Raw genomic sequence first — 12,112 nt, forward strand, 5'->3', positions numbered from 1 at the left:
CCAACCCTTAAGTAGATTCCTTAATCCCTTTCTCCAGGGTTTTCCAATTAAAGTCTTGAAAGTGGAGGAGGGGAGTTTTCAGGGTCTATTCATAGGGATTAAAAATGAAGTTTGATCTGATAAAGTATTTGTACCTCTTTCTTCCAGAGTTTAGGGTGCATCCTTTTGGGGGACCTCGGTAAATGAAAGCACCGTGGGTGTTACATACAGGAGGCAGTGTGGTGCAGTGGTTATGGGCATGGGCATTGGCATCCAACAGACTTGGTTCAATTTATCAGCTGAATGTTCAACACCTCCATTTCTTATATATAAAAATGAGTACACACAGTGTTTACCTTACAGGGTTGCTGCGGAGAGTCACAGGGAGCATTTGAATCAGCTCTGAAGTGTTTATTATCATAGTTTACAAACTCATTGGCCACAAAACACAGGCAAAATCTACATATGAAGATTATCTCTGTATAGAGGCTTAGCACAGGGCTTAGCAAATAACAAGCTTGATAAATGTGTGTTGAATGAATGCCAGGGAGAGTGAATTGGGGCCTCCAAACTTATCCACAGTGGGATCCATGGGTATAAACATAATTATTTCCCCATTGACCGCTGAGGTCATATGTGAAGTGGGCAAGTGAGAATTTGGAGGAGGGCGATGGTGACCAGCCCCCCTACTGTCCTTTACCCAAACTGGTCACATGGGTGAAGCCAAAGCAGTACCCCACCAGACACGGGGTCAGGCCCTAGGCGGAGATGCAAGGGGACAGAGAGTGAATGAGAATATCCACCTTTAAGTTGCTTAAAGCTAGTCAGACACAGAGAGGGCAGATGGGGATGAGACCATTGGACTGAACTGTTCCTCATTGAGAGCTCACCATACTTTGTCAACACCCAGTACGCATTACTGTGATTTCTCTTTGCTTTATATTCAGACCCCCAGCCTCAGCTGTTAGACATTGGGCAAATGTCTAACATTAACCCCATAGAGCCTCAGTGTCCTCATTTTTAGGCTGGAAGTATGGTTATATGGTCCCTGCCCCCTTGCGCTGGGTATGGATTCAGGGAGCTGATGCATGCCACAGAGCTCTGGCACATGGAAGGCCCCCAGCTGCTCTAAACGCTCAACTCTCAGAGGGTGGGAATGCAGCTGTCTCCATCACTGTTGGCCCCCAGCATGTGGCAAATGCTTAGATGGCATTTGTGAAATGACTGAACACAAGTGAGTTTGTGCATCAGGACACATGTGCAGGCGAAGGCCATATGGTGGGAAAGGTGATTGGAAAGGCCTTTGTGTGCTAAGGAGTTTACCCTGGGGCCAGTGAAGTCATTGAAGAGTTCTTAAAAAGGGCCGGAGCTGGGTCCTGTCATTTGTGGGACAGGCTGAGCTTAGGCTGACCTCACAGTGGGCTTGTTTCCAGTGACATGACCCCGACTGCCCTGCCTTGGGAGCTAACAGGGGTGCTTAAATCTCCAGACTTACCAGAGACTGACATCTGAACTCACTTGAAGGCACTAAACCTCCCCAGCAGACTTAAGTGGTATGCCCCTTGGCACACAATAGGAGCTTTCCCCATAGAAATTCAGTTTCATTTGGTATTAGGATCTCTGAGCTATGTAAGTCCTCCTACTCTGGGTGTGTGCAAAATAAGTACCTCTGGCTTGTGTACAGTGATTTCAGAGGTCTCAGATGACCCTCCTGGCAAAGGATGGCCTCCATTTCCTAAGTGCTACACATGTACAGCAGCCCTGCTGTGCAATAGGTATATACTTTCCCCAGCTCACAGATGAGAGCACAGGGTCAGCAGGATGACCTGACTACTGCAAGGATGGAGGCAGAGCTAGGTCCGCCTGCCTTTGGAGCCTCTGCCTCCAAACACTGCTCTGGGGTCAGCTACATATGCCTTCATTGGGCAGAGGGAAAGGGAGTTTTCCTTTGGCTACCAGGAGAGGACTTGAGACCTGTGTGTCCCAAGACCGGCTCCACCACAGCCTGGCTGTGTCCCCTAGGACACTACCCTGAGACTGAGGGTCTTCCCCATGAAGTGGGGTTGTTGTGAGGGCTGGCGAGTTCTTGCATGTCTGGTGCTCAGCATCCGTTTTCAACAGTGAAGCAGTAAGCAAGCCCCTAGTGTGTGCAGAGCAATGAAGGGAAGTACAGTCCTCCTGCCCTCCTGGAGCAGACATGGAACGCGTACATACATGAACAAGGAAGATGATTTCAGAGTGGTAAGCACTGCAAAGAAAGTGATATGACGGGATGGAGTGCGTGGCGGCTGCTTCACACGGTGGTCAGGGAAGGTCTCTTTGAGGTGACATTGGAGCACAGATGTGAATGACAAGGAGTTGACAATATGATGACCTGGTGGGGACAGAGCGCTGTTCCCAAAGTAAGAAGACCGACATGGTTTATTGAGATGAAGAATGGAAGTTTCTAGAAGTTGGCAGGGACTCACAGGCTGTGGTAGGAACACAGTAAGAGGTAGCTATTGCCAGTATAATTTTCCTCCAGTCATGAGCGGGTGACAAAAATGCCACCCTGTGGAGATGTGACTCCATTCCCAGCTAATCCTGATGTCAGTGCCCATCTCTCAAGTGCTGTAAAGGCCCAGGTCCTCCAGGTACCTAGTGGCTGGAGCAGGGGAGTGCCCCAGCTGAGCAGAGGCAGCCATCTGACGGTCTGACCTTTCTCCCCCAACTGTGGCACTGTTCTTTTACTGACTTGCAGTTAGGGGTGCCTGGGACCCTGGAAAGCTGTGGACAGCTGGCAGTCTGGAAAGGTGTCCTACACTGCACAGATGGAGGTCTGGGAGCTCCCCAATCCCTTCCTCCTTCTGCAGAAATTCAAAGAACTCAGGACAAGGCTTCCCTTTTAACAAGGCCATGGTTCCAAAACAGGCCTTCAGTTTCCTATGGGCCACGGGACTGGGATGTGGTGGGCACAAAGGAGGCTGAGACACTGGTGTGGCAATGCTGGGCAGGTCTTTGGACAACCTCTGGCTCCAGCCCCAGTTCTACTCCTCATTAGTAAAATACTAGTACCACCTCCACTGTTGGGTTGCTGAAGGCATCCATGTGCTGATGCACCTCAAGTGTTCAGGCACACAGTACAGCTATAAACTGTAGCCCTCATTATCGACAGGGAAACTGAGGCATAGGAAAATGAACCAGGTCTTTTGGCCTGGATTCTAATTAATCCAGGCAATTCCTTGCCCATATTTGGGCCTTAGTTGCCCTATCTACACAACGAGGAGCTGGCCCCCCAAAACTCTAAAGGCTCTGCCATCTTGAGTGTTTCTGGTTCTAAACCCCAAGACAGGGCCACACATTCTTCAGATGATACTTTTCACCCTGCCGGTCCCCACTCCTTGGCTTTGACGCAAGGAAAACGCCTCGTTCCCACTCCAGAAAGAACATGCAGCCTTGCGACTGCCTCCCCCCACCTGCGAGCGCAGTGATAAACAACGCCTGTCCCTCGGACCCTTCCTCCAAAGCCCTTCTGAGGGCCACCTCATGAAACCCCCACAGTAACCCTGGCCGGTGGCTGCTGTTTTCAGTCCCCTTTTACTGATGATGAAAAATGGGCTCAGAGAAGGGAAAGGACTGCTTTAAGTTCCTCTGCTAGAAAACGGTGGGGGAGTTGGGAATTTGAATCCTAGTCTGTCCAACTTCAGACCAGAGGAGTCGGGACAAGCAGCTGAAGCGCAGGCTAAGGGGAACGTCTGCCCTTGGTGCTGCTCCGTGGCCCAGGGCTGCCGGGGTCCCGGGCAGAAGCAGGTGCTCGGCCTGACGGGAGCCTTTATGCAGACAGCCGACTCGCCTCCGTCTTCTCAGGTCTTTGGAATTGGGGGCAGCCCTCCTCCTGAAGGCCGCCCGGCCTGGCACCAGAACACCGTGGCTGGCAGGGAGGGCTCTGAAACGGGGATTGTGGACCTGAGACATTCCAGCACGAGCCTAGATGGCTGACTCCTGCTCACGGGCGGTTCTCTCTGGGCAGCTCCTGCCTCCCCTGGAGCCGCCCTGTGCTGCCTGCTCCTTCCTGGGTTGGTCCTCAAAGCCACTCAGCAGTGGTTATGACAAATCATGACAGATGATGTCCAAGGGTCAGTGTTCATACAGGAACAGAGGTAATGGCAAAGGAGCCCTCTGTCCCTAGGGGAAGCTGGGGTGGGTGTGGGCGTCAGGAAGCCAGGCCGGGCCCTCCTGGCTCGGTGGCTCAGGGCCTAGGCCAGGCCCCCGACCTGCACAGGGGGGTCTGTGATGCCCAGCTCCTCCCGTAGAGCCCTCAGGGGCTGCTCCCAGCGCCGCTCGAAGTACAGGTTGAGGACACACGGGGCTCTGCGCCCACTCTGAACTGCCCATGGGATCAGCTCTGAGACCAGTGCTTGCAGGCTCCTGTGGGCAGCAGAAGAAAAAGAAGTATTACGTCCCGAGGGCCAGGCACACTATGTGCCCAGCACTCACGGTGCATTTTCTCAGTTAATCCTCACACAGCCCTAAGAAGGAGGCAGTTATTATCCCTACTTTTCAGCTGAGGAAACAAGCTCTGCGAGGTAGAATCCTGTGCTCAAAGCCACACATTTTGAACATGCCAAAGCCCAGATTTAAATTGAGGGCTACCTAACTCCACAAACTAATGCTAGGTTGCCACACCATCCCCAGCACCACCATTCAGACCCAACACTGTGATCTGACCCAAAAGCCCCTGGAGTCCTACGAACGTTCATTGTCCCAGAGACTCCACGCCAGGCCAGTTTCACCTCTCTGTCCCGTTCTTTCCACCTGGCTTCCTGGAGAACCCAGGGCTGCTCAGGAAGGCTGCATGCTCTTCCCACTTCCTGGAGCCCTGGCCTCTCTGAGCTCTCTCCCAACTCCTTGCCACTTGAGAACTTACTGGGCACTGAGTCGGATCGGTCCGAAGAGTGCACCCAGGATACACATGGGCAGGCCAGTCTGGACAGCCTCAAACCACTTCACCACGATTTCCCCTGGTGGGGGGAACGAGGTAGGAGGTGAGCAGGGCCCAGGAGGAGAGGCTAGCGGTGCTCATGGCAGGGCCAAAAGAGGTGTCCGCTCCTCTCTGATCTCTACCAGGGGTCAGCAGTGCCTGGTCCCGGCTCGTGCTGGGCCTCGGGGCACTTGGCTTGGGGTAGAGGAGAGTCCAGGCACAGGGGGAAACAGGGGCTGGGAAGGAGGCTTGGGAGCAGAATGCGGAGGACTCGTGCACGCTGAGGAGTCCAGGCCGGTTCCTACGGGCCTTCGGCTGGTGCTAAGGGTTTCAGAGCAAGGAGCCCTGGCGCTGGAATGCTGCCATGTCAGTGAGAAGGCCCTAGGAGGCGGTGGCGATGGAGGACGGGATGTGTGGCACAGATGCTACCAAGAGGTTCAGAGAGCAGAAAACAAGGCCCCAAGCCAGCTAACTAACTGGTCACTGGCAAAGACAGGAGAGCCCTGCCCTGGTTCTGAAGACAGCCTCCAGTAGACAGGCTGGCTGGAGTACCCCCACTCTCGAGGGGGCTGGTGGGGTGGCACTCACCCAGGATGTTGGTGGGCATCCCCAGCAGGGTGTGGAGCATGTCGTGCACTTCCCGGTACCGCTGGATCACGTACGCTAGCTCCTCATCGTCCACGAATCGTGTGGGTGCTCGGGTGTCTGGCGAGACCCTCTGACAACCATGAGTTTCCCCTATACCCCTTCCCAACAGTTCCTGGGCCCAATTTTCCGGCCTCTCTTTGACTCTGTCAACCACTCCCACCAGACTCATACTCCACCAGAAATCTCTGGGGACTCTGTTTCTGTCCGTATCTGCCAACACGGGAGGCCTCAGGCAGGGAATGTGGTGGGATGAGTGGCCCCCTGGCCTACTGCAACTCACGCATAAAGCACACAGCCTGTTGGACTTTATGGCAGAGAGACCCTCCGGGGTAGGGGGAAGCAGGAGTTGTTTAATGGGTACAGAGTTTCACTTGTACAAGACGGAAAAGCTCTGGAGATTGGCTTTACAACAATGCGGATATTAACATTACTGAGCTGTCCACTTAGAAATGGTTAAGATGGTGAATTTTATGGTCATTTTTTTAAAAGCCACAATTAGAAATACAATGAGAAAAAAAAAAGACCCTCCATCCTTCACATGAGCTGCCCCCAGCCCAGGGTGCTCTCTCCCACCTCATCTTCACGGTGACGATTCCCACCTATCCTTTACGACCAGCGTAAGTGTCCCCTCCACAAGGAGGCTGTTCCTGAACCTCAGACCAATCAGGTCCATGTATGGCCTCTTTTGTAGCACCTGTGCATTTCTGTGGCACTCGACACGATTGTACTGGGATGTTTCGTGTGTGGGATCGTTAATGTTTCTCTTCTAGACCTCTACAGCAGCCACTCACCACTGGGAGCCCCACCGAGCCCTGAAATGTGACAAGTTCCAACTGAGATGAGCTGTAGCACATGTAAAGACACACTGGATTTTGAAGACTTGGTATTAAGAAAATAATGTGAAATCTCAATAATATTAAAAATATTGATTGCATGCTGAAATAATAGTTTCGGTATACTGGCTTAAACAAAATAGGTTATTGAAATTCCTTTCACCTGTTTCTTTTTGCTTGTATTAAAGAGGCTAGCAGCAAATTTTAATTAGTTATGTGGCTTGTGTTCTATCTATTTCTGTGAACAGTGTTGCAGCAGTCTGTAGGCCACACAGGACTGGGCTGGCTTAGTTTTGCTCACTGTTGTATCTCCAGGGCCCGGAAGAATTAGTATCATTTGAATGCACGAGTAAAAGGCCGGCCCTAAGTACTTTTCTGGTCCCAGGCAGAGAAGTCAGCTGCCCTCCCTTTACCCACCCAGTGCCCCTCTAAGTCCTCAGCAGCACCCATGCCGAGTGGAAGCAGCCTAGTGTTCCTGTTCCCAAGGGCAGGAAGATGTCCTTCCTCAGCCCACCCAGAGCCCAAGAGATTTGATGTCTTCACTGCTTTGGGGCTGCTGGCTCAGTGCCATGGTCTTGGAGCTCACTGAGTCCTAGGTCCTAATTTCTTCTGCAGAGTTCTACCTGCTGTGTGGAGCTGAAAGTTATCACCGTGGTAACAGTCATTGAGCACCTACCACACGCCAGCACTGTGAGAGACCTGTGACATGTATTATCGTACTGCGTCTTCCCCACCCTATAGGGCTAGATCCTGTTAGCCTTAGGTACAGATAAAAAAAACAAGGCTCAGAGAGATAAAGTAACTTGCCTAAGATCACACAGCTATCAAGAGGCTGAGTCAGGGTCTGAACAAAGTCTGCTGGATTCCATTACTGATTCTGTTAACGCCCATTATTAATAAGCCATGTAAGTGCTATGGAAGATAAACACTAGGTCCCCTTATTTCAGATAAGGAATCTAAGGCTCAGAGAGGTCAAATGATTTGCCCAGGGCCATAAAGCTGGGAAGAGAGGCAGGATTCTAATTCAGGCTTCTTTTTTTTGATTTTTTAAAGATTTTCTTTCTCTTTTTTTTTATATTAAGGTATCATTGATATACACTCTTATGAAGGTTTCACAAGAAAAACAATGTGGTTATTACACTCACCATTATTATCAAGTCACCCCCCCCCCGTACCTCATTGCTGTCACTGCCCATCAGTGTAATTCAGGCTACTCTTACCTAGAGCCCATGCCTGTAATCTTGATGCCAAAGGATGACCACACCCCCTACCAACGTCAGCCTCAGGGAGGGTGTCCTCACCTTGAACTATGATCTAAATCTCTGGACAAAGGTGTTCCTTCATATTCTGCTGGTTACAGTGCTCTAGAAATGTCACAATCTCTAGGGCTGTTATCACAATTAGGGCTGTGACTGGGTAAGGTGCCAAGGGAGGCCCTGGAAGCTCCATCCCCTCCGCAGCAACAGGACAAAAGGCTCTGGGGAACTTCCACGGAAGGCTGTCCCTCCCTGGGGGACACTTAGGGCAGGTCACCCTGGTGGGTTTCCCAGTAATGAAATAATTGCATCCTGGTGAAATCCGAGGGAGATGTCATAAAAAGGGGCAGAGGCGGCAAATGTCAGGAGAATATGGGGAGTAGATTCTTAGGGACGAGAATCTTCCAGAGCAGTGGTTCTCACCTGTCCACCAGGTGACACTTGCCGTATCTGCAGATATTTAGACATTTATAGTTGTTACAACTGAGCGGGGGGTGGGGTGGGGGTAGCTCCTGGCATCTGCTGGGTGGAGGCCAGGGATGCTACTAAACACCCTAAAATGCACAGGGCAACCCCTGTACCCTAGAACAATCTGGCCCTAAAAGTCAACCATGCCAAGGCTGAGAAACTCAGTTCTGAGCAACCTTTACTCACTCCTTCACCTCCTCCAGCCTGGCTGGCTCCTGCTGCCACTGGGCAGAGGTGCTTTGATGGGATATGTAGGGAGGGACAGGAAGGTGGCTCAGCTATACCTTAAGGTCCTTTTATGAATCAGATCATGTCACTATCCTGCTTGAAACCCTTAATGGCTTCCTATTGTTCCTATTACTCCTTCCCATGGCCGGCAGGGCCTGGCCCGGCTGACCTCCCAGCCCACTGGCTGCCTCCCCCGACTCACGCCTCTCCTGGCCACGTGGGCACGTTCTCCTTTTCTTAAACACGCAGAGCCTCGCACTCGGCAGTCCCCCCACCCCGAGTGCTCCTCCCCATCTTCCAAGTGTCCTCTGAGGGGCCTCCCACGACCACCCTATCAGAAGTAGCCACTGTCCCCCGCCCTGACCCTTGTCCTCTATCATGTTGACTGTGGTCCTCACAGCCCCATCTGCTGGAATGGAAGCCCCGCGAGGGCAGGCTCTTGGCCGGTTTTGTTCACTGTATCCTAATTGCTGAGAACAGTGGCTGGTACATTCTGAGTACGCAGTATTTTGTCTGAATTTTTAAATGAAAATTTTCCTTTGGCTGCTTTATTGTCTACTTCCCCAACTAGGATGTCTGCTCCATGGGGGCAGGACCTTATCCGTCTACCTCATTACATCCCCAGCACCCAGGACAATGGATGGCACATGACAGATTCTGAACAAATGAATGGGTTCCTCAGAGGCTGGGACCCCCCCACCCCCAGCCCATCCTCCCTGCTTAGGGCTGGAGAGTGCCACAACTTGTCGCATCCTAGGAAAAGCACTGTTTCTACAACAAGGGACACAGTGCAGCAGTTAAGGGCAGTTAAGAATTAAATGCTGGCTCTATTAGTACTAGCTGTGTGAAATTAGCAAGTTGCTTAATTGCTCTAAGCCTGTTTCCTCACCTGTTAAAAGGGGATAACAATAAAACATACTTGACAGGGTGGTTGGAGGATTCAGGGAGATCATGTATGAGCCTGGCACCTGGCATGCAGTAAGAGGCTAATAAATGCTGGCTGGTATTATTGCTTGGAATGATGTTCTTGGCCCATTTGCCTGTCCCACAGGACATGACCGAGACTTCCTACAAGAGACTGAAAAGCACTACTGCCCATGGCGGCAGTTCAGGGCACCTCCTTCCTTAGGACGTCACTTTTCTGCCCTTTTTGGTGACTGCCAAATGCACAGATGCTGGAAACTCACATTTGCATCCAGGAAATGGAGATACTCGCGGCCAAGGGAGCCCTCAGGCAGATTCTGCAGCTTGTCCAGATCAAGGGTGGACCGTGAGATCCGGGGACGCTCCCTGCAAGGCAGAAGGCAAGAGTTAGGTGTTGGGAGAGTGCCAGCGAAGGCAGGTGAAAGGTCCAGCTACTCCAATGGTGGGAGAGGTGGAGGGGCAGAGAGCAGCAATGGGGCCAAGTCCTAACAGAGCACCTACCACTGGTCAGGATGGTGGCAGGACTGAGGGGACCGCCATAAACTGAGGCTGTGGCTCCTGCCTATAGGGGCACATTCTCAGAGGGCAGGCCTCATATGTGAGCAGGATACTTCCAAAGGGCACTCACTACAGGGGTGGGGGCTACAGCTGGCATGTGTCATGGGAACTTAGTGAAGGTACAAAGCCCTGTGGCTAGAACTGGGCTGAGGCCACCACACTGTACTACCCAGGGATCATCATAGTGCCTATGTGAACAGCACTCATGGAGTTGGACAGTACCCAGCTTGTGCAGCCATCCAGGGCCGGGATATCAAGAAGAGCTCCCTAGGAGAACGAAATGTGACTCCAGAGAGATCAGGATCCCCAGAGAATGCTCCCAACCCCTGACGCAGAGATGGGACCTACTGCAGGATCCGGGCACCCTCTGGATCCCTCCTCATTTGGTCCCTGAGGATCTTCAGGGCACGGCACCCTGTGGTCTCCCCTAGAACTGCAACCATGTCTGAAAGGAAAGAATGGGGACGAATGGAGGCTATGATCTTAGGTCAGTCACACGGTCTGGTCTGAGCCTTAGTTTCTTACACAATGAAAAAGGGATAGTTTCTACCTCCTGATTATGAGGCTTCATGTTAAACACTTAGTGAATCACCTGGCACACAGTAAGGGTACAACATATGTATCTATAGTTATTATTATCATTACTAATCTAACACAGTGAGGTGACTCTGGTTAGCACAGTACTCCAAAGAGTTTTTAAGTCGCTTTTACATCTATTATCATGACAGAATACAACGTCCTTGTTGAGAGGTACAGGTTTTAGCATCACAGTGCCAGGTTTGAGCCCAGGTACAGTCACTATCTAGATGACCTTGTGCAAACTGCTTCACATTTCGAAGCTTCAGGGTCCTAATTTGTGAAGTGCACATAAAACCTTTCTTATACCTTTAGACATTTATAGTTGTTACAAGCAAGGGTAATGCAAGAAATAAAAAATATCATGCATATTAACTATTCAGTGCAGTTAAGCAGCCAGAACAAATGTTCAGTGAGCAGTTAGCATTATCACGTTTGTTAGTAAGAGTAACAGTACTTTCTAAACTTAGAAACCTGGGAGGGATGTAAAAAGGTAATGCAAAACCGTAAGATGTTCTGGTCTTTACATCTAGCAGACATTTATCATGTGCCAGGCACTATCCAAAATGCTGCCGACACAGTGAACAGGGTAGTCATGGTTCTTCATCTCAAAAGTTTAATTTATAGGGAGATGTTGCAACTTGATGGATATTACCATAGATGTTATAAATCACCTATTTAGTCCAGAGGTTCTCAATGTGTCTAGATGATAGAATCGGGAAGTAGCAGAAGCTCTGGTTTCTCCCTCCCCTCCCCACATTCGGCAGATCCGGACTGAGGTGGGACACAGGCACCTCCATTTTTAATGAACGTTGCGGGTGATTATGAGGTTCATCTAGGTTTGGGTACCCTGACCGGTCTATTCTCCAGTTACGCATAGGAAACCGAGGCTTTGACAGAGGTCGGGACCTGCCCGGGCTTCCGAGGCAAGGACGCGCCCGGACCCCCAGCTGCCCCGAGAGCCCCGGGCGCGGGCGGCCTTACCGTGGCGATACGGGTTGTAGAGGGCCATTCCCGCAGAGCCGGCGGCCAGCAGCGCCTTCTGCAGCGGGGAGGTGGGGATGTGCTCGGGGTAGAGCCGGCCGGCGCCAAGGCTTGCGGCTCGGAGGGGCACGTCTGCAGGGCAAGGGAAAGCTGAGGTCAAAGGAGCTGGGCGCCCCCGAGAGTCCTTCCCGCCTGCGCCACTTGCCTGCAGCCCGCCCTGCGCGGCACCGGAGCCGGCGGAGGGAGTGCAGGGTCCGGAGCGTCGCCATGGCAGCGGGCACTGTCCCACGTCCACGGGAGGAAGGGCGGAATACGGCCGACGTCCCAAACGTCTCTGGCGACGGAGCGCCGAAGTCAAAAGAACTCGATCCCCCACTGGGCTGACTACGGCGTCTTGGTAAAAGTTGAGCACGGACAGGAGAGGGCCCTACCGTTAAGTATGGGAAGGAAACCCAGACGACCTGTCTGCCTCCTATTCTACCGATACAAAACTCTCACCATTTCACCTCACCCTAGAGTCCCCAAGTAACCCCCGCTAGTTTCAGGGCTCGGCATCGGGCCCTACTTGCTGCTGCGCAGCATGTTTTACCCCGAGCACAATAAGAGAGCCTCTTCCGGCCAGGAAACATGGCGGCGCCCATGGCAAGGCCCACACTTTGGGGGCGGGGCCGTTCGGTGTTTCCGTACAGGTCCAGCTT

General features: G+C 52.0%; 1 protein-coding gene across 2 annotated transcripts; it reads right to left on the reverse strand.

Annotated features, from left to right (window-relative positions):
* Nucleotides 1-2,381: 2,381 nt before the first annotated feature.
* COQ4 (coenzyme Q4) lies at nucleotides 2,382-12,108 on the reverse strand. Of its 2 annotated transcripts, XM_017641839.3 has the most exons (7): nucleotides 11,620-12,108; nucleotides 11,415-11,546; nucleotides 10,203-10,299; nucleotides 9,560-9,662; nucleotides 5,528-5,657; nucleotides 4,886-4,979; nucleotides 2,382-4,386 (listed from the first exon to the last, which is right to left on the reverse strand). In XM_017641839.3, the coding sequence occupies exons 1-7, from the start codon at nucleotides 11,681-11,683 to the stop codon at nucleotides 4,215-4,217; spliced, it is 792 nt and encodes a 263-aa protein (XP_017497328.3). In that variant the 5' UTR covers nucleotides 11,684-12,108; the 3' UTR covers nucleotides 2,382-4,214. The 2 variants fall into 2 exon arrangements, with proteins under 2 accessions (XP_017497328.3, XP_036863959.2); XM_037008064.2 differs by lacking the exons at nucleotides 4,886-4,979; nucleotides 5,528-5,657.
* Between the last annotated feature and the right edge of the window lie 4 nt (nucleotides 12,109-12,112).

Source organism: Manis javanica, chromosome 2 (genome assembly GCF_040802235.1).
Source record: "Manis javanica isolate MJ-LG chromosome 2, MJ_LKY, whole genome shotgun sequence".
Taxonomy (NCBI): domain Eukaryota; kingdom Metazoa; phylum Chordata; class Mammalia; order Pholidota; family Manidae; genus Manis; species Manis javanica.